Raw genomic sequence first — 26,302 nt, 5'->3', positions numbered from 1 at the left:
GGAATGAAATTGATCTTATCCAGTTCTGTGGCCATTGCTGAGTTTTCCAAATTTGCTGGCAATGAGTGCAGCACTTTCACAGCATCATCTTAGGGTTTGAAATAGCTCAGTTGGAATTCCATCCCCTCCACTAGCTAAGGCCTACTTGACTTCACACTCTATGATATCTGGCTCTAGGTGAGTGACCACACCACTGTGGTTATCCAGGTCATTAACACCTTTTCTTTTTAATGCAGTTCCTATATATAATCTTGTCACCTCTTCTTAATCTCTTCTGCTTCTATTGGGTCCTTATCATTTCTGTCCTTTATTGTACCCATCTTTGCATGAAATAGTGCCTTGGTATCTCTAATTTTCTTGAAGAGATCTCTAGTCTTTCTCATTCTATTGTTTTCCTCTAATTCTTTGCATTGTTCACTTAAGAAGGCTTTCTTATCTCTCCTTGCTATTCTTTGGAACTCTGCATATCAATTAATTATTGCTGTGTAACAAACTACTCCCAAATTCAGTTATTATTGAATAATGATTATTATCAAAGTTTACAAGTTTGTAGATTGACTGGGAATCAGTGGATCTATGGAGAAGGAAATGGCAACCCATTCCAGTATTCTTGCCTGGAGAATCCCATGGACGGAGGCGCCTGGTGGGCTACAGTCCATGGGGTCGCTAAGAGTCAGACACAACTGAGTGACTTCACTTTCACTTTTCATTTTCATGCATTGAAGAAGGAAATGGCAGCCCACTCCAGTGTTCTTGCCTAGAGAATCCCAGGGACGGGGGAGCCTGGTGGGCTGCCATCTATGGGGTTGCACAGAGCTGGACGTGACTGAAGTGACTTAGCAGCAGCAGCAGCAGTGGGTCTAAGTCATGCTCAGCTCTTTTTGTCTGGGTTGATCATATGAGTGTAGGTTGGTTGGAGGCTCTGTTTTACTCCTGTTTGGCTGGGTATCTCATCATCTTCTTCAGACCAGAGGGCCACCTCTGGCATGTCCTTTTCATAGTCACAACAGAAGCAGAAGAGAGTAATCTACAACATGCAAGGCATTTTGAGACTTAACCAAAGCAAGTCATATGAAAAACTTGGAATCAAGGGAGTGTGAAATATACTCTACATTTTTAAAGGTAGGAAACTGCAAAGTCAGATCATAAAGGGAAAAAGAATTAGGGATATCAATGAAGTCATTCACAAGCAACAAATAAGCAGGTAAGATGTGTGGTATTTGCTTAAATTTCTAGCAGGGGGAGACAGTAGCATATGAACAAAATAAAGATAATTTCAAATAATGATTAGTAGCTGTGAAGAAAATAAAACAAGGTAATGCATTTGTTGTGGGGGGGCAAACAGGATAGTCAATGATGGAGTCTATACATATCCAGTTTTCATCTTCACATCTCTGCTTGTGTGTGTAACAGATGTCTCAAATTTCACATGTTCACATGCAGACTCAAAGAATCAAGGAATCATGGTGGTGACTGAACCCAGCATTTTTAAAAAATATGAAATTTGTTGTTGTGTCCAGTTCAGTTCAGTTCATTTCAGTCACTCAGTCGTGTCTGACTCTGCGACCCCACGAATTGCAGCCCACCAGGCCTCCCTGTCTATCACCAACTCCCGGAGTTCACTCAAACTCATGTTCATCGAGTCGGTGATGCCATCCAGACATCTCATCCTCTGTCGTCCCCTTCTCCTCCTGCCCCCAACCCCTCCCAGCATCAGGGTCTTTTCCAAGGAGTCAACTCTTCGCATGATGTGGCCAAAATGTTGGAGTTTCAGCTTCAGCATCAGTCCCTCCAATGAACACCCAAGACTGATCTCCTTTACGATGGACTGGTTGGATCTCCTTGCAGTCCAAGGGACTCTCAAGAGTCTTCTCCAACACCACAGTTTAAAAGCATCAATTCTTTGGCGCTCAGCTTTCTTCACAGTCCAACTCTCACATCCATACATGACCAGTGGAAAAACCATAGCCTTGACTAGACGGACCTTTGTTGGCAAAGTAATATCTCTGCTTTTGAATATGTTATCTAGGTTGCTCATAACTTTCCTTCCAAGGAGTAAGTGTCTTTTAATTTCATGGCTGCAGTCACCATCTGCAGTGATTTTGGAGCCCCCAAAATAAAGTCTGACACTGTTTCCACTGTTTCCCCATCTATTTCCCATGAAGTGATGGGACCAGATGCCATGATCTTCATTTTCTGAATGTTGAGCTTGAAGCCAACTTTTTCACTCTCCTCTTTCACTTTCATCAAGAGGCTTTTTAGTTCCTCTTCACTTTCTGCCATAAGGGAGGTGTCATCTGCATATCTGAGGTTATTGATATTTCTCCCGGCAATCTCAATTCCAGCTTGTGCTTCTTCCAGCCCAGTGTTGTTGTATAGTATAACTTAAGTCAGAGAAATGCACGCAACATAAATATACAGCTTAGTGAATTCTCCCAAAGCCCATATCTGTAACCTAATTTACCTCCCAGGTCAAAAATAGAATGCTAACACCCAAGAATCCTCTCTGTAGATAATTTTTATCTTAAAAACTTTGTGGCTTTCCTTTTTATTGTAAAAACTTGTTTGGTTCTCCTGTCTACAAATTACACCTGCAAAATCTCTTTGGGTCCTTTCTGAGATGGCTGAAGGACAACCTTCTTAAACTTCTTAGCAGTCCTTTGAGAGGAATTGTGAGACACAGCTCTTTTCTCTTTAGAGAGCTTTTTTTCTATATGAAAAGTATTCTGAGGCATCATCTTTGATTTTTCTGAGTCTTAAAAGATTTGTCACAACCTGGGCTTCGTTCATTTTTGGGCCGTGTTTTTCTGGCAGTGCATTGGCTTTGATCTTCGCTCAAGGACTATTTGTTAATTTTAGCATCTTTTACTCCTATGAGAGGCTGAGAATTTTCAAAACTATGAAATCCTGGATTGTTTTTGTTTAATAGTCCTTTATGCAATATAGCATTATAGAATTTTGCTATAAGCAGCAAGAATCAATCATGTGGCAGTTTCAATATTTTGTTTATTATCTATTTTCTGCATAACTTTTGGTGATAGTATTATTATAATTCCTGTTTCTATTATAACAGGGGTCTCCTTTTCCTCAGTTTTCAGGAAGATTTTGTTCTTTTATAAACTCTCATCTGCAGCATCCTCAAAGTTTCTTTGGTTTCTTCAAGGCACTTCAGTCTTTTTCGCTAGCAATGTTCCAGACTTTGGAATTAGAATGGTTCCAAAGCCATTCACATGTTTTACATTTTTGTTCAGTATAATTCCATTTCCACTGTATTAGTCTGCTTGGGCTGATATAGAAAATACCATAGACCGGGTAGCTCAAACTAGGAAATTTATTTCTCATAGTTCTAGAGGCCGGGAAGTATAAAATCAAGAGGTATGATAGGGTTTATATTATACCGAAGCCTCTTTTCTTGGGTCATAGGTGACCTCCATCTCACTGTGTATTCACATGACCTGCTCTTTCGTGTGGGTGCAGAGACAGAGGGAGAGAGAAAATTCTTTGTGTTCTTTTTTTAAGGATTCTTATAAGGGCATAATCCTGTCTGGAGAGTCTCACCCTCATGACCTCATATACCATAATTATTATACCTCTGCAAATACCCATCTCTAAATACCATCACATTGGTTGTTAGGGCATCAACAAATGAATTCTGAGGGGACACAATTAAGTCTATAGCATTCAGGTACCAAAATATGTATTAATATTATAAATTACTGTGTTACAGTTAGACTGTTTAAAAAGCATTTCTTGTTTTAATTCCTGCTGTCTGGTCTTCCCATATATAAGCTCACTGGCCTTTCAGTGTGTTCAATAAGCCAAACTTATTCCTTGTACCACAGTCTTATATTTTCTTTAGCTACAGTGCTCTTTATTCTTTCAAGGTCAACTCTTTTCATGGTTTAGATCTTAAAAAAAATAAACTCTTATATCTGCAACACTTTACAGAAGTATTTCTGCTTGGATGTCTAATAGATCTTTCAAATTTGATAGGTCTGAAACTGAAATACTAATTGTCTCCTTGAACTTCCACCTTCCCTGTTGTTTCCTCCTGAAGTTTTTCTTATCCAGAAAATGATAACTCTGTCTTTCTAGGACCTATGACCAAAAATCTTAAAGCCATTTTTCATTTTTCTTGTACTCAATATTCAATATATCAGCAAACCTTTTTACTCATTTCTCAGAATATCTATAACTATGAGAAATGGAAATGTTTCTCTACATTTCCCCCAATTCTGTAGTGCAGACTATCATAATTTCTCACCTGGAGTATAGGAGTCTCCTAAATGGTTTTTCTGCTTCTGCACATGCACCTGTACAATCAATTTTTTCTTTTTTCCTGATCAGTGCTTTTCAGATATAAACTAGATCATTTCATTCCTCTGCTCAAAACTCTATTGTGTTCTTACTATACTCAGATTGAAACCTTCAGGTCTTATTATGGCCTGCAAACTTCTATATGACCTGACCTTCCACCCTCATTATCTCTGACTTCATCTCCTACCATTTTTTTTCTTTCACCTCTCTGCCCCAGCCTCAAACACAGTAAGCATTTTGCTACTTCATGCAGGGCCTTAGCTTGCTATTTCAACTTCTGAAACACTCTACCCTAAGATATCAGTGCTAACTTTCTTACTTCCATCAGGTCTTTGCTCAAATGTCATCTTTTGCTTTCTTTCATCACCTTCATTCCTGGAATTACCTATCCTCTATCTTCTGCTTTATCATTTTATATAGCACTTATAAAAATCTGGCTATATATATTTTCTTATTTCGTGAATGTCTCTTCCAACCAGAATTGAAGTCCACAGTTCAGTCAGTTCAGTCACTTAGTCTTGTTTGACTCTGTGGCCCCATGGACTGCAGCACACCAGGCTTCCCCGTCCATCACCAACACCTGGAGCTTGCTCAAACTCATGTCCATCGAGTCAGTGATGCCACCCAACCATCTCATCCTCTGTCGTCCCCTTCTCCTCCTGCCTTCAATCTTCCCCAGCATCAGGGTCTTTTCCAATGAGCCAGCTCTTCTCATCAGCTGGCCAAAGTATTGGAGCTTCAGCTTCAGCATCAGTCCATCCAATGAATATTCAGGACTGTTTTCCTTTATGATTGACTGGTTTGATCTCCTTGCAGTCCAAGGGACTCTTCTCCAACAACATAGTTCAAAAGCATCAATTACTCAGTTCTCAGCTTTCTTTATGGTCCAACTCTCATGTCCATACATGACTCTTGGAAAAACTATAGATTTGACTAGCCAGACCTTTGTCGGCAAAGTAATGTTTCTGCTTTTTAGTATGCTGTTTAGATTTGTCATAGCTTTTCTTCCAAGGAGAAAGTGTCTTTTAATTTCATGGCTGCAGTCATCATCTGCAGTGATTTTGGAGCCCAAGCAAATAAAGTCTCTCATTGTTTCCATTGTTTTCCTATCTATTTGCCATGAAGTGATGGGACCGGATCTCATGATCTTCATTTTTTGAATGTTGCATTTTAAGCCAGCTTTTTCACTCTCCTCTTTCACTTTCATCAAGAGGCTCTTTAGTTCCTCTTTGCTTTCTGCCACAAGAGTGGTGTCCTCTGCATATCTGAGGTAACTGATATTTTTCCTGGTAATCTTGATTCCTCCTTGTGCTTCATCCAGCCCAGCATTTCGCATGATGTACTCTGCATATAAGTTAAACAAGCAAGGTGACAATATACAACCTTGACATACTCCTTGCCCAATTTGGAACCAGTGTATTGTTCCATGTCCAGTTCTAACTGTTGCTTCTTGACCTGCATACAGGTTTCTCAGGAGGCAGGTCAGGTGGTCTGGTATTCCCATCTCTTGAAGAATTTTCCAGTCTGTTGTGATCCATGCAGTCAAAGGCTTTTGTGTAGTCAATAAAGCAGAAATAGATGTTTTTCTGGAACTCTCTTGGTTTTTCTACAATGCAATGGTTGTTGGCAATTTGATCTCTGGTTACTCTGCCTTTTCTAAATCCAGCTTGAACATCTGAAAGTACTTGGTTTACATACTATTGAAGCCTCTCTTTGAGAATTTTGTGCATTACTTTGCTAGCATGTGAGATGAGTGCAATTGTGTAGTACTTTGAACATTCTTTTGCATTGCCTTATTGGGATTGGAATGAAAACTGACCTTTTTCAGTCCTGTGGCCACTGCTGAGTCCTCCAAATTTGCTGGCATATTGAGTGTAGCACTTTCACAGCATCATCTTTTAGGATTTGAAATAGCTCAACTGGAATTCCATCACCTCCACTAGCTTTGTTCATAGTGATGCTTCTTAAGGCCCACTTGACTTCACATTCCAGGATGTCTGGCTCTAGGTGAGTTTTCACACTATAGTCGTTTTCTGGGTCATGAAGATCTTTTTTGTATAGTTCTTCTGTGTATTCTTGCCACTTCTTCTTAATATCTTCTGCTTCTGTTAGGTCCTTACCATTTCTGTCCTTTATCGAGCCCATCTTCACATGGAATGTTCCCTTGGTATCTCTAATTTTCTTGAAGAGATCTCTAGTCTTTTCCATTCTATTAGTTTCCTCTATTTCTTTTTATTGATTGCTGAGAAATGCTTCCTTATCTCTCCTTGCTGTTCTTTGGAACTCTGCATTCAGATGGGTATATCTTTCCTCTTCTTTGCCTTTAACTTCTCTTCATTTGTCAGCTCTTTGTTAGGGCTCCATTGATTTTTGTTTGTTTTATTCCCTGCTCTTTGACTGTTACTTAGAAGAGTGCCTGGCATAGAACAGGTATTCTGTAATTAATTAATCTTAGAGGCCCTTTTCTTCATCATTCTAATTAAAGGGGATCCCTCCTGTTATTCTTCTTCATAGATAGCTTCCTATTGCTTTCCTTCATAGCATTAGCACTATTTATATTCATATATTTATTGTGTGTGGTTTTACTGGTTTAATTTTTGTGTTCCTTATTTCTCTTATAAACTTGTTTGAAATTAGAAATTATGTTTGTTTTGTTTACCTTCAATCCATCCACCTAGCAACAGTGGTTGGCATGTAATCTGGCTAGAAGAAAGGGTTTTTCCCCTCTTTCTTTTTACAGTCTCTAGGATATTTAAATGTTCAATAACTGTTTTTTTAATGAATGAATGAATAAATTTCCATACCCATATTATCTCATCTAATTCTCACAACAATCCATTGTGGGAAATGTTATTATACTATTAAGTACAATTCTGGCTTCAGTTCAGTTCAGTTCAGTCGCTCAGTCGTGTCCGACTCTCTGCGACCCCATGAATTGCAGTACACCAGGCCTCCCTGTCCATCACCAACTCCTGGAGTTCATTCAGACTCACGTCCATCGAGTTGGTGATGCCATCCAGCCATCTCATCCTCTGTCATCCCCTTCTCCTCCTGCCTCCAATCCCTCCCAGCATCAGAGTCTTTTCCAATAAGTCAGCTCTTCACATGAGGTGGCCAAAATATTGGAGTTTCAGCTTTAGCATCATTCCTTCCAAAGAACACCCAGGACTGATCTCCTTTAGAATGGACTGGTTGGATCTCCTTACAGTCCAAGGAACTCTCAAGAGTCTTCTCCAACACCACAGTTCAAAAGCATCAATTCTTTGGCACTCAGCTTTCTTCACAGTCCAACTCTCACATCCATACATGACCACTGGGAAAACCACAGTCTTGACTAGATGGAACTTTGTTGGCAAAGTAATGTCTCTGGTTTTGAATATGCTATCTAGGTTGGTCATAACTTTCCTTCTAAGGAGTAAGTGTCTTTGAATTTCATGGCTGCAGTCACCATCTGCAGTGATTTTGGAGCCCCCCAAAATAAAGTCTGACACTGTTTCCACTGTTTCCCCATCTATTTCCCATGAAGTGATGGGACCAGATGTGATGATCTTCGTTTTCTGAATGTTGAGCTTGAAACCAACTTTTTCACTCTCCTCTTTCACTTTCATCAAGAGGCTTTTTAGTTCCTCTTCACTTTCTGCCATAAGGGAGGTGTCATCTGCATATCTGAGGTTATTGATATTTCTCCCGGCAACCTTGATTCCAGCTTGTGCTTCTTCCAGCCCAGCGTTTCTCATGATGTACTCTCCATATAAGTTAAATAAGCAGGGTGACAATATACAGCCTTGACGTACTCCTTTTCCTATTTGGAATCAGTCTGTTGTTCCATGTCCAGTTCTAACTGTTGCTTCCTGACCTGCATATAGGTTTCTCTAGAGGCAGGTCAGGTGGTCTGGTATTCCCATCTCTTTCAGAATTTTCCCCAGTTTATTGTGATCCACACAGTCAAAGGCTTTGGCATAGTCAATAAAGCAGAAATAGATGTTTTTCTGGAACTGTCTTGCTTTTTCAATGATCCAGCATATGTTGGCCATTTGATCTCTGGTTCCTCTGCCTTTTCTAAAACCAGCTTGAACATCTGGAAGTTCACGGTTCACGTATTGCTGAAGCCTGGCTTGGAGAATTTTGAGCATTACTTTACTAGCATGTGAGATGAGTGTGGTAGTTTGAACATTCTTTGGCATTGCTTTTCTTTGGGATTGGAATGAAAACTGACCTTTACCAGTCCTATGGCCACTGCTGAGTTTTCCAAATTTGCTGGCATATTGAGACAGCACTTTCACAGCATCATCTTTCAAGATTTGAAATAGCTCAACTGGAATTCCATCACCTCCACTAGCTTTGTTCATAGTGATGCTTTCTAAGGCCCACTCGCCTTCACATTCCAGGATGTCTGGCTCTAGGTGAGTGATCACACCATCGTGATTATCTGGGTCATGAAGATCTTTTTTGTACAGTTCTTCTGTGTATATTCTTGCCACCTCTCCTAATATCTTCTGCTTCTGTTAGGTCCTTACCATTTCTGTCCTTTATCGAGCCCATCTTTGCATGAAATGTTCCCTTGGTATCTCTAATTTTCTTGAAGAGATCTCTTCAACAGATCTCTTTCCCATTCTGTTGTTTCCTCTATTTCTTTGCATTGATCACTGAGGAAGACTTTCTTATCTCTTCTTGCTATTCTCTGGAACTCTGCATTCAGATGGTTATATCTTTCCTTTTCTCCTTTCCTTTTCATTCTGGCTTCAGAGTCTCATATATTTAATATATATCTCTCATATATATGTATATTATATATATTTTTTTCTTTCCTTTCTTCCTTTCTTTCTCTCTCTCCCCTCTTTGTTTTTTCCTTCATTTGTCTTTGTTTCTTCCTTCCTTCCTTTCTTTCTTTAAATGGTGTTGAGAAAGTGTCCTTTAATTCTTTCAAAAGATTATCACCCTGGATCTCTTCTACTTTTCTCACCCTTCCCTATAGTCATGATTTGATCTATTGCAACATTTTTTTTTCACTTTTTGCAGCAACATTTCAACTTTTTTCTACAAGTGTTTCACTCTTAGGGGGAATCTTTCTCTTCTCGGTGGTAGTTTCAGAGCAATTGTAAGCCTGCCACTAACTCCCCACTCCTTTCCTCTGAAGTATTTTCAGACTGCCCTTCTTCCCTAAAGGCTTCCTGTGGAAGTGAGAGCTGTTACTGTGGAAATTACTGGCAGATATTTGGTTGCTTTTCCCCTTTATCTTTTTTTCTACTTATAGGTAATTTGAAGTTTTCTGTTTTGTTTTGTCTAGTTATGCTGAGGGTATGATTTTGTGCAGTTTTATTTGTTCTTCTTGTTTATTGGATTTTGAGGATATGGAGATTTAGGCCGCTTCCATTGCCCTCAGCTAGCTGGAAATCCTGTGTTTGGTGTGTTTTCAATCTTTTCTAAAGTTTTACATTAGTCAGAGTAGTTGGACAGTTTTTTTTTTTTTTTTTTTAAATTTTAAAATCTTTAATTCTTACATGCATTCCCAAACATGAACCCCCCTCCCACCTCCCTCCCCATAACATCCCTCTGGGTTATCCCCATGCACCAGCCCCAAGCATGCTGTATCCTGCGTCAGACATAGACTGGCGATTCGATTCTTACATGATAGTATACATGTTAGAATGCCATTCTCCCAAATCATCCCACCCTCTCCCTCTCTCTCTGAGTCCAAAAGTCCATTATACACATCTGTGTCTTTTTTGCTGTCTTGCATACAGGGTCGTCATTGCCATCTTTCTAAATTCCATATATATGTGTTAGTATACTGTATTTGGTGTTTTTCTTTCTGGCTTACTTCACTCTGTATAATCGGCTCCAGTTTCATCCATCTCATCAGAACTGATTCAAATGAATTCTTTTTAACGGCTGAATAATACTCCATTGTGTATATGTACCACAGCTTTCTTATCCATTCATCTGCTGATGGACATCTAGGTTGTTTCCATGTCCTGGCTATTATAAACAGTGCTGCAATGAACATTGGGGTACATGTGTCTCTTTCAATTCTGGTTTCCTCGGTGTGTATGCCCAGCAGTGGGATTGCTGGGTCATAAGGTAGTTCTATTTGCAATTTTTTAAGGAATCTCCACACTGTTCTCCATAGTGGCTGTACCAGTTTGCATTCCCACCAACAGTGTAGGAGGGTTCCCTTTTCTCCACACCCTCTCCAGCATTTATTGCTTGCAGACTTTTGGATCTCAGACATTCTGACTGGTGTGAAGTGGTACCTCACTGTGGTTTTGATTTGCATTTCTCTAATAATGAGTGATGTTGAGCATCTTTTCCTGTGTTTGTTAGCCATCCGTATGTCTTCTTTGGAGAAATGTCTATTTAGTTCTTTGGCCCATTTTTTGATTGGGTCGTTTATTTTTCTGGAATTGAGCTGCATAAGTTGCTTGTATATTTTTGAGATTAGTTGTTTGTCAGTTGCTTCATTTGCTATTATTTTCTCCCATTCAGAAGGCTGTCTTTTCACCTTGCTTATATTTTCCTTTGTTGTGCAGAAGCTTTTAATTTTAATTAGATCCCATTTGTTTATTTTTGCTTTTATTTCCAGAATTCTGGGAGGTGGATCATAGAGGATCCTGGTGTGATTTATGTTGGAGAGTGTTTTGCCTATGTTCTCCTCTAGGAGTTTTATAGTTTCTGGCCTTACATTTAGATCTTTAATCCATTTTGAGTTTATTTTTGTGTGCGGTGTTAGAAAGTGATGTAGTTTCATTCTTTTACAAGTGTTTAACCAGTTTTCCCAGCACCACTTGTTAAAGAGATTGTCTTTACTCCATTGTATATTCTTGCCTCCTTTGTCAAAGATAAGGTGTCCATATGTGTGTGGATTTATCTCTTGGCTTTCTATTTTGTTCCATTGATCTATATGTCTGTCTTTGTGCCAGTACCATACTGTTTTGATGACTGTGGCTTTGTAGTAGAGCCTGAAGTCAGGCAAGTTGATTCCTCCAGTTCCATTCTTATTTCTCAAGATTGCTTTGGCTATTCGAGGTTTTTTGTATTTCCATACAAATCTTGAAATTATTTGTTCTAGTTCTGTGAAAAATATGGCTGGTAGCTTGATAGGGATTGCATTGAATTTGTAAATTGCTTTGGGTAGTATACTCATTTTCACTATATTGATTCTTCCGATCCATGAACATCGTATATTTCTCCATCTATTAGTGTCCTCTTTGATTTCTTTCATCAGTGTTTTATAGTTTTCTATATATAGGTCTTTAGTTTCTTTAGGTAGATATATTCCTAAGTATTGTATTCTTTTTGTTTCAATGGTGAATGGAATTGTTTCCTTAATTTCTTTTTCTACTTTCTCATTATTAGTGTATAGGAATGCAAGGGATTTCTGTGTGTTGATTTTATATCCTGCAACTTTACTGTATTCATTGATTAGCTCTAGTAATTTTCTGGTGGAGTCTTTAGGGTTTTCTATGTAGAGGATCATGTCATCTGAAAACAGTGAGAGTTTTACTTCTTCTTTTCCAATTTGGATTCCTTTTATTTCTTTTTCTGCTCTGGTTGCTGTGGCCAAAACTTCCAGAACTATGTTGAATAGTAGCGGTGAAAGTGGGCACCCTTGTCTTGTTCCTGATTTTAGGGGAAATGCTTTCAATTTTTCACCATTGAGGATAATGTTTGCTGTGGGTTTGTCATATATAGCTTTTATTATGTTGAGGTATGTTCCTTCTATTCCTGCTTTCTGGAGAGTTTTTGTCATAAATGGATGTTGAATTTTGTCAAAGGCCTTCTCTGCATCTATTGAGATAATCATATGGTTTTTATTTTTCAATTTGTTAATGTGGTGAATTACATTGATTGATTTGCGGATATTGAAGAATCCTTGCATCCCTGGGATAAAGCCCACTTGGTCATGGTGTATGATCTTTTTAATGTGTTGTTGGATTCTGATTGCTAGAATTTTGTTGAGGATTTTTGCATCTATGTTCATCAGTGATATTGGCCTGTAGTTTTCTTTTTTTGTGGCATCTTTGTCAGGTTTTGGTATTAGGGTGATGGTGGCCTCATAGAATGAGTTTGGAAGTTTACCTTCCTCTGCAATTTTCAGGAAGAGTTTGAGGAGGATAGGTGTTAGCTCTTCTTGAAATTTTTGGTAGAATTCAGCTGTGAAGCCCTCTGGACCTGGGCTTTTGTTTGCTGGAAGATTTCTGATTACAGTTTCAATTTCCGTGCTTGTGGTGGGTCTGTTAAGATTTTCTATTTCTTCCTGGTTCAGTTTTGGAAAATTGTACTTTTCTAAGAATTTGTCCATTTCTTCCACGTTGTCCATTTTATTGGCATACAACTGCTGATAGTAGTCTCTTATGATCCTTTGTATTTCTGTGTTGTCTGTTGTGATCTCTCCATTTTCATTTCTAATTTTATTGATTTGATTTTTCTCTCTTTGCTTCTTGATGAGTCTGGCTAATGGTTTGTCAATTTTATTTATCCTTTCAAAGAACCAGCTTTTGGCTTTGTTGATTTTTGCTATGGTCTCTTTTGTTTCTTTTGCATTTATTTCTGCCCTAATTTTTAAGATTTCTTTCCTTCTACTAACTCTGGGGTTCTCCAATTCTTCCTTTTCTAGTTGCTTTAGTTGTAGAGTTAGGTTATTTATTTGGCTTTTTTCTTGTTTCTTGAGGTATGCCTGTATTGCTATGAACTTTCCTCTTAGCACTGCTTTTATAGTGTCCCACAGGTTTTGGGTTGTTGTGTTTTCATTTTCATTAGTTTCTATGCATATTTTGATTTCTTTTTTGATTTCTTCTGTGATTTGTTGGTTATTCAGAAGTGTGTTGTTCAACCTCCATATGTTGGAATTTTTAATAGTTTTTCTCCTGTAATTGAGATCTAATCTTAATGCATTATGGTCAGAAAAGATGCTTGGAATGATTTCGATTTTTTTTAATTTATCAAGTTTAGATTTATGGCCCAGGATGTGATCTATCCTGGAGAAGGTTCTATGAGCACTTGAAAAAAAGGTGAAATTCATTGTTTTGGGGTGAAATGTCCTATAGATATCAATTAGGTCTAACTGATCTAATGTATCATTTAAAGTTTGCATTTCTTTGTTAATTTTCTGTTTAGTTATCTGTCCATAGGTGTGAGTGGGGTATTAAAGTCTCCCACTATTATTGTGTTATTGTTGATTTCCCCTTTCATACTTGTTAGCATTTGTCTTACATATTGCGGTGCTCCTATATTGGGTGCATATGTATTTATAATTGTTATATCTTCTTCTTGGATTGATCCTTTGATCATTATGTAGTGGCCTTCTTTGTCTCTTTTCACAGCCTTTGTTTTAAAGTCTATTTTATCGGATATGAGTATTGCCACTCCTGCTTTCTTTTGGTCTCTATTTGCATGGTATATCTTTTTCCAGCCCTTCACTTTCAGTCTGTATGTGTCCCTTGCTTTGAGGTGGGTCTCTTGTAAGCAGCATATAGAGGGGTCTTGTTTTTGTATCCATTCGGCCAGTCTTTGCCTTTTGGTTGGGGCGTTCAACTCATTTACGTTTAAGGTAATTATTGATAAGTATGGTCCCGTTACCATTTTCTTTATTGTTTTGGGTTTGGGTTTATACACCCTTTTTGTGTTTCCTGTCTAGAGAATATCCTTTAGAATTTGTTGGAGAGCTGGTTTGGTGGTGCTGAATTCTCTCAGCTTTTGCTTGTCTGTAAAGCTTTTGATTTCTCCTTCGTATTTGAATGAGATCCTTGCTGGGTACAGTAATCTGGGCTGTAGGTTATTGTCTTTCATCACTTTAAGTATGTCTTGCCATTCCCTCCTGGCCTGAAGAGTTTCTATTGAAAGATCAGCTGTTATCCTTATGGGAATCCCCTTGTGTGTTATTTGTTGTTTTTCCCTTGCTGCTTTTAATATTTGTTCTTTGTGTTTGATATTTGTTAACTTGATTAATATGTGTCTTGGGGTGTTTCGCCTTGGGTTTATTCTATTTGGAACTCTCTGTGTTTCTTGGACTTGGGTGATTATTTCCTTTCCCATTTTAGGGAAGTTTTCAACTATTATCTCCTCAAGGATTTTCTCATGATCTTTCTTTCTGTCTTCTTCTTCTGGGACTCCTATAATTCAAATGTTGGAGCGTTTCATATTGTCCTGGAGGTCTCTGAGATTGTCCTCATTTCTTTTAATTCGTTTTTCTTGTTTCCTTTCTGATTCATTTATTTCTACCATTCTATCTTCTATTTCACTAATCCTATCTTCTGCCTCCGTTATTCTACTATTTGTTGCCTCCAGAGTGTTTCTGATCTCATTTATTGCGTTATTCATTATATTTTGACTCTTTTTTATTTCTTCTAGGTCCTTGTTAAACCTTTCTTGCATCTTCTCAATCCTTGTCTCTAGGATATTTATCTGTGATTCCATTTTGATTTCAAGATTTTGGATCATTTTCACTATCAATATTCGGAATTCCTTCTCAGGTAGATTCCCTACTTCTTCTTCTTTTGTTTGGTTTGGTGGGCAACTCTCCTGTTCCTTTACCTGGTGAGTATTCCTCTGTCTCTTCATCTTGGTTATATTGCTGCGTTTGGGGTGGCCTTTTTATATTCTGGTAATTTGTGGGGTTCTCTTTATTATGGAGCTTCCTCACTGTGGGTGGGGTTCTATCAGTGGCTTGTCAAGGTTTCCTGGTTAGGGAGGCTTGTGTTGGAGTTCTGGTGGGTGGAGCTGGGTTTCTTCTCTCTGGAGTGCAATGGAGTGACCATTAATGGGTTATGAGACATCAAAGGTTTTGGAATAATTTTGAGCTGCCTGTATATTGAAGCTCAGGGGAGTGTTCCTGTGTTGCTGGAGAATTTGAGTGGTATGTCTTGTTTTGGAACTTGTTGGCCCTTGGGTGGAGCTTGGTTTCGGTGTAGGTATGAAGGGATTTGATGAGCTCCTATTGCTTAATGTTCCCTGAATTCAAGAGTTCTCTAATGATTTCAGGCTTTGGATTTAAGCCTCCTGCTTCTGGTTTTCAGTTTTATTTTTACAGTAGCCTCTAGACTCCTCCATCAATACAGCACCGATGATAAAACTTCTAGGTTAAAGATGAAAAGTTTCTCCACATTGAGGGACACTCAGAGAGGTTCACTGAGTTACAAGGAGAAGAGAAGATGGAGGGGGGTAGTTAGAGGTAACTGGAATGAGATGCAGTGAGATCAAAAGAGGAGAGAGCAAGCTAGCCAGTAGTCACTTCCTTATGTGCGCTCTATAGTCTGGACCGCTCAGAGGTATTTACGGAGTTATACGGGGAAGAGGAGAGGGAGGAAGTAGACAGAGGTGGCCAGGAGGATAAGAGAGAGGAATGAGAAGGAGAGAGGCAAATCCTGCCAGTAACCAGTTCCTTAGGTGTTCTCCACCGTCTGGAACACACAGAGATTCACAGAGTTGGATAGAGAAGAGATGGGGGAGAAAAGAGACAGAGGCCACCTGGTGGAGAAAAAGGAGAGTCCAAAGGAGGAGAGAGTGGTCAAGCCAGTAATCTCGCTCTCAGGTAAACTTGGGTAGTGAAGTTTGGGTTTTTAAATGTACAAAATTGACAACAAAAACCTAAGAGGAAAGATTAAAAATCTAGAGTAGAGGTTGGATTTTCGAAAATACAATATTAAAGAAAAGAAGCAGAAGGAAAAAGGAAGAAAGAAAAAAAAAAGAGAGAAAAAAAAAGAAAAAAAGAAAAAAAAAACAAGAATTATTTAAAAAAAAAAACCACCATCAACCATCCAAAGACTATATATGGTGTTTGCCTTAAAAAAAAAAAAGTCTTTTTTTTTAAAAATAGTAATAGTAGGTTATAGAAATAAAAATTAGAGGAGAAATAGAAGACTTAACAATTAAAAAAAAGTTAGAAAAAAAAGAAAAAAAAAAGGAATGATTTTAAAAATAGTAAAAATATATCTGGCCCTTCTCTGATGTTGTGGGCTGTGTGGGATCACTTCCAAGGTGGTTCCCTCTGTTTAACTTCTTCCGTTTGCTGGTTTTTTAGGCTCACTAGTTCAGTCGCGCTGTGGGGAGGGGGGATGCTGCAAACAAATAGCACTGTCGTGTGCACACAGTGTCTCAGCCCCACTTGACCTGTCCCTTCTCGCGGCGCACAAACCGCTCCGGCTCTACGATGTTCAGCCGGGAACCATCCCATCTGGGGCTGCCCTAGGCTTGCGTGCACTTCCCCGGTCCAAGCCGCTCAGGTTCGGCGCTCAGGCCGCCCTCAGAGGCACAGATTCGGCTGGGACTGCGCTTTGTGCCCTTCCCAGGTCCGAGTAGCTCAGGAGTTTGGCGAGCGCGATCGCCGCGACTTGTCACCTTTTTTGCCGCTGCTGCTCAGCTTTCTGGGTGGACCGCTGGCGCCCCCCGTGAGGCAGATGATGACTGTCCAGCACCCCCAGAAGTCTTAGCAAAGGAGCCTACTTGCAGTTAGGTAAGTAAAGTCTCTCCGGGTCTGCAATTGCCCCTTTCCAGTCCTTATGGCTCTGGCTGCCTGTCCCCGGCGGGGGATGGTCTGCAGCCGGCTTATTCCGTTCCATCCTTTGTTCTGTGCTCGGTCCTGGCGGTGTCTTATGTTCGAGCTTTTCATGCGGTAGCTATCCCACAGCCTGGTTTGCTAGCCCAAGTTAGATCGTTCTGGTTGCGCGTGGGGCGTTCCTGCCCGATTCTTACAAAGCACTGCAGCCCGCGCCTCCCGCGCTTCCCTGCCCTGCCCCCACTAGGTTGTGGCAGATGCAGGCGTCTGTGCTGCTTTTCCTCTGGGGGAGTTACTGTTGGGCTTATAATCTGTTGGCTTTAATTATTTCTTTATTTTTCCCTTCCTGTTATGTTGCCCTCTGTGTTTCCAAGGCTCGCCACAGACTCGGCAGGGAGAGTGTTTCCTGGTGTTTGGAAACCTCTCTTCTTAAAATTCCCTTCCTGGGACGGAGCTCCCTCCCCACCTCCTTTGTCTCCTTTTTCGTCTTTTATATTTTTTCCTACCTGTTTTTGAAGACAGTGGTCTGCTTTTCTGGTTGCCTGATGTCCTCTGCCAGCCTACAGAAGTTGTTTTGTGGAGTTTGCTCAGCGTTGAAATGTTCTTTTGAGGAATTTGTGAGGGAGAAAGTGGTCTTCCTGTCCTATTCCTCCGCCATCTTTACAGTTCCTCGACAGTTTGTTCTAGTCTAAAATTTGAAGTATAAATGTACAGCATTTTAGTTGAAATGTTATTCTTCATCCAGTAGATTTCTAGTGAATTGTAGGATTTCATAGAGTTTTAAGTTGTCACTTGAAATTGCCATTTTTGAATGTGTCCTAGAAATGAATATGTAAGAATGTTTGTAGTAGCTTACATTCTGCCATAGAATCAGGAGATTTTTGTGGCTTCAAAGTTTGATTCCAGGAGATTGAGATCTTCTTATACCATGCATATTCTTAAAACAACCAAAAATATGAATTGGCAGTTCAAAATCAGGAGTCAGCAAGCCCTCTATCTGTGTCTTGGCTTCATAAATACATGGTAAGTGATTGGCAGAATATTTTTCAAAGGGTTGCTACCTTGTATAGATTAATTCGATCCCACAGTAAGGAAACAAGAAGGAAAGGCATAATACCTACTGAATATCTCCTATTTCAGACACTATGCGAGGTGCTTTTATATAGTTTAGCTGCCCTTCTTCCTATAAATCCATGTATGAATTGCTTATAAATATTCTAATGGCTGATAGTAAAGCATTTGTACTTCCTGTGACAAGAAACTTGCCACAGACACTACTCATTCCATTTTTCTGGGTGATTCTGATTGTTACAGTGCCCTTTTTCATGTTGAACTCAAATCTCTCTCCCTATAGTTTCTGTGTTCTGAGACTCCTATTAATAGAACAAGCCTCTTTCAGCTTATAGCCTGTCAAATATCTGGAGCCAGCCAGACCTTGTTCCTTTAACTGTTTCTCATTATGTTACTGAAATGCACATCCATGTGCCTGATGCACAGAGAGGCCAACAATTTTGAAATTTTAGACTTTGGAACAGAGGAAGGTTTATGGAGGAGATGCAAGAAGGATGGCTCATGCCTTAAAACCCCAAAAGCTTTCCTCAAATCTCTTTTATAGGAAAGGTGAGGAGGGGTGTGGTTAGTTATCGCATCCTTTGGGGTCACATCCTTTGTTCTAGAAGTCAGGTCATAGTCAGTTAATGAAGTTCCTATAAATCTCTCTACCAGGAAATGTTATTTTCTCTTCTGATAAGAACGGGCAAGGTCCCAAGGTCCAGTTTCACCTTCTGAGGTCCTAGTCCTGGCTAAGAGGAGGAGGTAGACCTCATTTGGTCCCCAGACCCTGCCCAGCTGCCATCGCTGAGGGAGCCAGGCACCTAACCCAACTGGCCTGGAGGCTCCTCAGGTCTCCCAAATGGGGAGGGCGAAGTGGGTAGGGACAGGTCCCACAGACTGTGACCCAGGCAGACTGCCACTGCTATTAGGTCTCAGAGACAGGAATGGGGGAGAGGTTCACTGCTGCTTCAAGGCCTGGCCCTGCCAGTGTGTGACCTTGGGGAGGGTTCTAGAGCCTTGCAGGACATAGCCCCTATGTGTTCCCTGGGCCCTCCAGTTCATCCACTGGTCCAAGGCCAGGTGAGCTAGAAGGCCCCTGGAAGAAGGCCGGGATTTGCCTTTTAATTCACTCTACACCTGATGACCACCACTCCAATGGGCTCATTGACAGTTGGCTGTTTATGGGAGGGGCCCACTAATGATATTGCAGTAACCTTTGCCTCCTAATGACTGCATGCTAATATCTGCACTTGTCCGGGCTCTATTACAATTGTTTCATTACCCATCATCACCAGACTAATTCCTGTACTGTGATCGCATGTAAGCTTTTCTGGTAATCGCATCACACTGGTGATTCCCATTGAGTTTATAGTGGAACAGAACCTCAGAGCTGTTCTCATGGTTGCTGCTCCTTTTCTTAGGCAATTTTGGGTATTCAAGAATAGAACTGGGCATTTAATTAATTATATTCTGAGCCATCTCACTGATAAATCTCTTCGAAGTCTATTTGGATCCAACATTGTAGCAGTTTCTCCCAGTTTCAGATCTGATGAGCATAACTTTAATTTTCTAATCCAATGTTTAGAAATATTACCCAGAGCATGGCTGAAATTAGAGGTTAGTAGTAGAGACTTTTCTCTAAGTTACTACATTGATCAGTGCCTTTCGTTGATCAGTGATTCTGTGTTCTGTTGGCTCTTAAAACGCTCTTATGACATGGTCAGTTAAGTTGGAAAATGCTCCATACTTTAACTCCCTTTTGGACAGGCATAATACACATGCAGTGGTAAAGGCGCTGAATGTTTTGCCGTAAAGAAATTTGTTTAACTTTGTTTAAGCAAGTGTTATGTAAACTTGACAGAAGAACCTGCATATTTTTAATAGCACCCCCAAACCCCTGAAAACCAAAAGGAAACAAACCTCACTTTACAGCATTTCCTTATCTTGTCCCAAAAGATGATCTTAAAGATTTGCCCATTGTTGGGACTTCCCTGGTGGTCCACCTGGCTAAGACTTCATGTTCCCAATGCTGGGGGGCCTGGGTTCAATCCCTGTTCAGGAAACTAGATCCTGCATGCTGCAACTGAAAGATCCCTCATGCTGCAACTAAGACCTGGCACAGCCAAATAAGCAAAAAATGAAATAAATACTAAAAAAGAAACTTCAGTTATTAAAAAAAAAAGATTTTGTCTTTTTTTATTTAGATGCTATGTTTCATTTGATCTACTAGCCAATATGAAAAGATATTAATAATTTGATATGGCTTGTTCTTACTGAACTCATACCATCTGCTTCTGGAGCACTCACTACTATTACTGGTATGAAATAACCAATGTGGTCTCTGCCTTCTTCCATTTTTATTAGAATTGAGAGAATATTTACTTAATTATATGTGTCATTTCTGCTCTGAAGATTACCCTCTTTGATAGAGAGAAAACAGAAATGGGAACTCTCCACGTTATCATGCTGTCTATGAACGTAATATTATCAGCTCCAATCAGTGGTTTCCTTCCTCGGTCTTTCTGCTCCAACGGAGGATTCAAAATCTATTTTATTCTGTTTCGTCTCCTTAAAAATAATAAAAGAGATTTTTGCAGATCATACTTCATTAGCGTGCCTGCTTTTTGTTTTCTCATAGTAATCTCTAAACTTTCTGTTAATTTAAAAAGCACACACTTTTTCATTAGACTGTAACTTTTCTATAGGCCCTCCTGCCTTATTATAAGGAAAAAGAAGATCAGGCCCTGGAAGTTATGAATTGTAAAATTCACTTCGCCCAGGGGATTGGGATCTTTTGGTGTTGGGATTGAACTTCTTGAAGAATTACTGGCAGTGCTTTCCTGCCTTATAACCACTGCCGTCCTAAGCTGTATTTTCTGGTTTTTGAAACTAGACCCTAGTTGTATGAGGTAGAATAGGCCAGTTTGAACTATTTTCATATCATATACTTATTAGTTGATTCAATTCATTAAATATACTCATTTAATTATAAGTAAATGTTTATCTGAAGGGTCAGTGTTGAAGTTTTCAATACTAATATCTGTGCATGGGAACATGTGGAAATATTTAGCAGGATACTGAGTTCCATTGCAACACTTGTTAATAAGCAACAGGAAGTCATTAACTTGCTAATAGAAGTTTGCTTTCTTTACAGGAACAACACTTGAACAGTTTGCAAAAATTGGATGGAAAAATCATAAACATTCAGTTAATAACCCGTAAGTATTTCAGAGACAAGAAGTAGTGAAAATCTGGGTTATTCAGTTATATAATATGCACCTTTATAGTTGAAAAGCAAATGCAAGAACTCAAAGATGTTATTAATAACTTGAAATTTTTTTCCTTAGGAAAGGCTTGTGCCCAAGTAAACTTTTGTTGCTGCTGTTGCTAAGTCGCTTCAGTCGTGTCTGACTCTGTGTGACCCCATAGACGGCAGCCCACCAGGCTCCCCTGTCCCTGGGGTTGACTACTATTTAGATTTTGGTCTGTTTATATTTTTGTTGTTGTTGTTTAGTATTTGGGATGCCATTTGAGTTTAGTGGCTCTTTTAAGAAAGAATGTGAATGGCTTGTGTTAAAAGATGTAATTTGTCATTGGTTCCAACCCTAGTAAATGGAATTTATTATAACAATTTTAATTGGAAATAACCAGGCCCCATTTTAGAACATTCTTTAAAATGTTTCCTAGTTCGTTTTGATCAGGTAGAATGTTTGTAAAACATGTGTTGGTAGTTTTAATGACTTTATATTACATTATTTATTTTTTAATCATGTTAGTTTCATTAACTCTTACTCTGGTAGGATAATATGGTGATTTGTATAGTAAAAAATAGTGTGAGGTAAAATTATATTATATGTATTACTGATAATTAATCTTTGAATCCCTAATGCCTGGTGCAATGTGTGGCTCATGGCAACGTACTTAAGGGTTCCTGAATAAAATAGGTTCATTGGGAATTGAACTAGTGCCATACCACTGGAATCTCCACAAAAGCAATGCCACCCTAGGCAATAAAAGAATAGTGGCTAATTTTATTAAATGCCAACTCTGTGTTACTGTGCTGCATACTTTTGTGTATATTTTCATTTAATCCTCTCAAGGACCCTATAAGGTAGTTATTTTTATTTTTATTTTATAGATGATGAAAATGAGGCTTACTGAAATTAGGCACCTTGTTCAGTATCATCTTAAATAGAAGCAAAACAATGATTATATTTTTTCCTTCTAGACTATAAAGTTTTTGAGAACAAGAGTCATCTCTTATCTTTATGTTCTTAATCTTTAGTGCAGAGTCTGGAACATAATAGGTGCTCAGTAAATTGTTTCTGAACTATTAAATTTTAGCATGTTTAATAAACATAAAACTATGATAAGGAACATTTTATGTCTCAGTGGATCATTAACACATATGTCTAATACTTCATGCTACTTCTCATTCTTCTGATTTTAAGTTGATGTTTGAATTCAAGGCATACCTAACTAACAAATAATATCCAATCCCATGCCCTAAATCTAAGGGTATATTGTGAAACAAAGGGTATTGTGGAAGCTTTGGTAAATTCCCTTGCTTATCTAATAAAATGGAAATTCCTTCATTTATGATAACAAGCCTGTTATAATTTGGCCCCGTTCTACTTTATTGTCTCATTTCCTTCTTCTCTGATTATTTTCAGTCTCACCCTTCACTAGATAACTTGGTATTTCCTAAGAGTACTATGTAGTGCTTGTTTCTGTGTTTTTAGTTATGTGTTAGCTCTCCCTGGAATGTCCTTCTGTCTTTCTTTTGTTTGATGAATATCTACTTATTCATCAAGTCCCATTCCAAGTATCATTGCTTCTCCTAATACTTTCTTAGAACTTCCTGGTCATAATTATTTTTTCTCATAAGTTTCATTGTACCATCTGTATACCTCTATTATAGCGTATCACACTGTAAATTATTTATAAATCTTTTTTCTCTGATGATGATGGTTCTTGAGCAGAGATTATATCTCTGTATCTTTTTTGTATCTTTAGTACCCATTATGGTATTGGAACGTAGTACATGCTCAACAAACTTTGCTATTACTGAACAGCAGTTAGGATGAACTGTCTTAAGCTCATAAATATGATCTAGAACTGACTTCTTTGTCCTCAGAATTTGGAGAACCATTAAAAGTCCTTGTCACTTCCCAAAACAGGTAAGGAACTGTACCAACATACCGAGGAATTGATGGTACTATAGTTCCTGGCTTTGAGGCTCCAAAGCTCAGCTCTGGACTTTCCCCAGAGAAGCAAAGCTTCTAAGTCTTTCTTTTACTTAATTCCCTGCCTAACCAGGCACTCATTTATCCACTCATTACAGTATTCTTCTAAAGGAGTTTCATTCACTCAGCTAATATGTATTCAGTAGCTTGCTATATGTAAGACACTCCTTAAGCTGCTAGTGATATAGCAGTGCGCAAGAAGGATAAGTTCCATGTCCTCATGGGTCCTCTGCTATGTATTATAAGTCCTCAATTCTGTTGAATAGGCAAATATTATCTCTGAATTTCAGCTTCATAATTTAGAACTCATTGAAACAGCCCAAGAATAGCCTTCTATTTCAGTTGCTAACTTCTTATACTAGATTTTGCTTGGCTAGTGAAGAAAGATGATTCTGTGTTTGCTAATCAGTCATTAGAAATACCTTGTAATTTATTTCTAAGAAGGTTGAGTTAAGAACTATTCTCGAGTGCTTCCTCACAAATTATAAGAACACCTAAAGGCAGTGAGAATCTGTGATCAGTAAATAATAGGATTAGGGGTAGCTTCTGCCACTTGAGCCTTTAGACTTGTGTCTATAATTCTCTCCTAGTTGTCTTCACTTAGATGTCCCATAGGTTCCTCAGAGTCAACATATCCATATAGAACTTCCCATTTCCCCTCCAAAGTGTTTTTCCTTCAGCATTCTTCCTCTTGGTGAATCACATCAACATATATCCAGTGATTTAAGGTAGAAAACTAGAAGTCATCCTTGGCTTTCCCTTCTTCCTCTCTGTCCCATATGAAATGCAGATGAGCAGGGATGAATGGAATCCTAGTGATTCTGTCTCTTTACTATCTCTTGAATTCATTGGTTCACTTCATCTTTCACTTCTAATTTCCTATTTTAAACCCTTGTCATTTCTTGCCTTAGTTATTGCCCTAATCTCTTAGTTGATTTACCTGCTTTTGGTAATGTCTTTTAACTGTCTCTTTTCCATTACACAGCCTTCTTACCAAAATACAAATCTGGTCATGTCACTCCCCAGCTTAATCTCCTTTATAAGTTCTTCATTGCTTTCAGTATCAAATGGAAATGCTATATACTGGACTTTCATGATCTGATACTGTTCATGTGTCCTGCGCCATGTGCTGACCTTTTTGCCAGGAATTCTCTGTCTCCCACTTCCTCTATTTGCAACCTTGGAAAGGAAGCCCTTTTGGTATCTGGGTTTGAGGTGTATCCTGTTGCTCCCAGGGCACTTTGTATCAGGCATTTATCATACTAGAATGGTGTTTTTATTGCTGTGGGTTCAGACTAAGCTCCTTGAGAACAGGGACTGTGTCCATATCCCCATCGTCTAGTACAGGATCTGGGTTAAATAAAGTCCTTTTTTGAAAGTTGAATGGACAAAGTTAACTTTAGAAGCAAGGGTATAGACAGTAGCATGCAGATCTGAGTTACATGGGCTTCATTTCTAAACACTGGAATTGCTTGTTAACTTTCACAACAGTTGGATTTTGCTTTTGGAAACTCCCCTACTGTGTCTATTTGTTTTTGCCAGAGCAATTTCTGAAACCATTTTATTATATTGTTAGATGCACCAGACAGGGTAAAAATGAGTTTCTTGTTTGCAGTGATCAGAAAGGAAATGTGTTTTGAAAAATGTAGACATTTTATTAAAGACTCTGTGTATTTATGTAGGAACTCTGTTAGCCTTTATTAAATGTAGTTGTATAATGTCATTACCACAAAAGATGGCTGAATTGCAAGTCATTTAGTTTTACTTTTAAGGAACTAGTGTTTTTATAATTCTCCAACTGGATGTATTGCAATTTAATTCTGGTACTAACCACCTGGAGTTAATACACATACATTATGAATTAAGACTTCACAAGACTGCCTTCACGTTAGATGGCAGTCTGAGTAGGGCCCCCAGGCCACCTGCCCTTTTGACCAAGTGACTATTAATTCAGGGATTCCCATGATCCTCTCATGTTTGATAATTCAGTAGAATGACTCACAGAACCTAGAAGAGTACTGTGACATGAAAGTCTCTCAGTCTTGTTTGACTCTTTGTGACTCCATGGACTGTACAGTGGGTAGCCTTTCCCTTCTCCAGGGGATCTTCCCAGCCCAGGGATCAAGCCCAGGTCTCCTGCATTGCGGGCAGATTCTTTACCCACTGAGCCACAAGGGAATCCCAAGGGAACCCAGGGCTCGAACCCAGGTCTCTCACATTGTAGGCGGATTCTTTACCAGCTGAGCCACAAGGGAAGCCACAAGGGAAGAAAAGTACTTGATGTACTTACAATTGGAGTATTATCATAAAGGGGTTTTCCTGCTAGCTCAGCTGGCAAAGAATCTGCCTTCAATGCAGGAGATGCCGATTTGATTCCTGGGTCGGGAAGATCCTCTGAGGAAGGGATAGGCTACCCACTCCAGTATTCTTGGGCTTCCCTGGTGGCTCAGCTGGTAAAGAATCCACCTGCAATGAGGAAGACCTGGGTTCGATCCCTGGGTTGGAGGAAGGAAAGGCTACCCACTCCAGTATTCTTGTCTGGAGAATTCCGTGGACTGTCTAGTCCATGGCGTCACAAAGAGTTGGACATGACTGAACAACTTTCACTTCATTTCACTTCACAACTGAGGAACAGCCAAAAGAAGAGTCACATAAGGTGAGGTCTGGGAAGGTTCCTAGTGCAGAACTTCCATGCCCTCTTCCCATGGTGTCGGAGCACATCGCTGTCCTGGTATGTGAAGGTACTCACCAACTAGAGGGCTTCACCAAGCTTCAGTGTCCAGAGTTTTCATTTGCTGTTCAGTCGCTGTCATGTCTTATTCTTTGTGACCCCATGGACTCCAGGAGTTCAGGCTTCCCTGTCCGTCCCTGTCTCTTGGAGTTTGCTCAAAGTCATGTCCATTGAGTTTTCATTGAGGTTTCATTATGTAGGCATACTCCATTAAGTGATTGGCCACTTGATTGAACTTGATCTCTAGCTGTCCCTTTTTTGCCTAGGGGTCACATTGGCTCAAAAGTCCAAATCCTGTGTTGGCATGGGTGGTCTTTCTGGTGACCAGGCCCCTGCCTCATCCCTTCCTTATCCACCAGCTTACAAGGGGACCCATGGAAGTCACCTAATTAGCATGACAAACACACTCCTGTTACTTAGGAAATTCCAAGGTTTCAAAATTTCCATGCCAGAAATCCAGGA

General features: G+C 39.4%; 1 protein-coding gene across 1 annotated transcript in view; it reads left to right on the top strand.

Moving 5' to 3' along the window:
- LOC128045466 (sterol carrier protein 2) overlaps window positions 1-26,302 on the top strand; it is a 110,188-nt gene that overhangs the window by 22,029 nt on the left and 61,857 nt on the right. The window contains exon 7 of the mRNA XM_052637961.1: window positions 21,018-21,081. Within this exon, the coding sequence (XP_052493921.1) occupies window positions 21,018-21,081 (64 nt within the window). The remainder of the gene's footprint in view (window positions 1-21,017; window positions 21,082-26,302) is intronic.

The sequence above is a fragment of the Budorcas taxicolor genome, chromosome 3, assembly GCF_023091745.1.
Source record: "Budorcas taxicolor isolate Tak-1 chromosome 3, Takin1.1, whole genome shotgun sequence".
Lineage (NCBI taxonomy): Eukaryota > Metazoa > Chordata > Mammalia > Artiodactyla > Bovidae > Budorcas > Budorcas taxicolor.
This window is presented reverse-complemented; position numbering and strand designations above follow the sequence as displayed.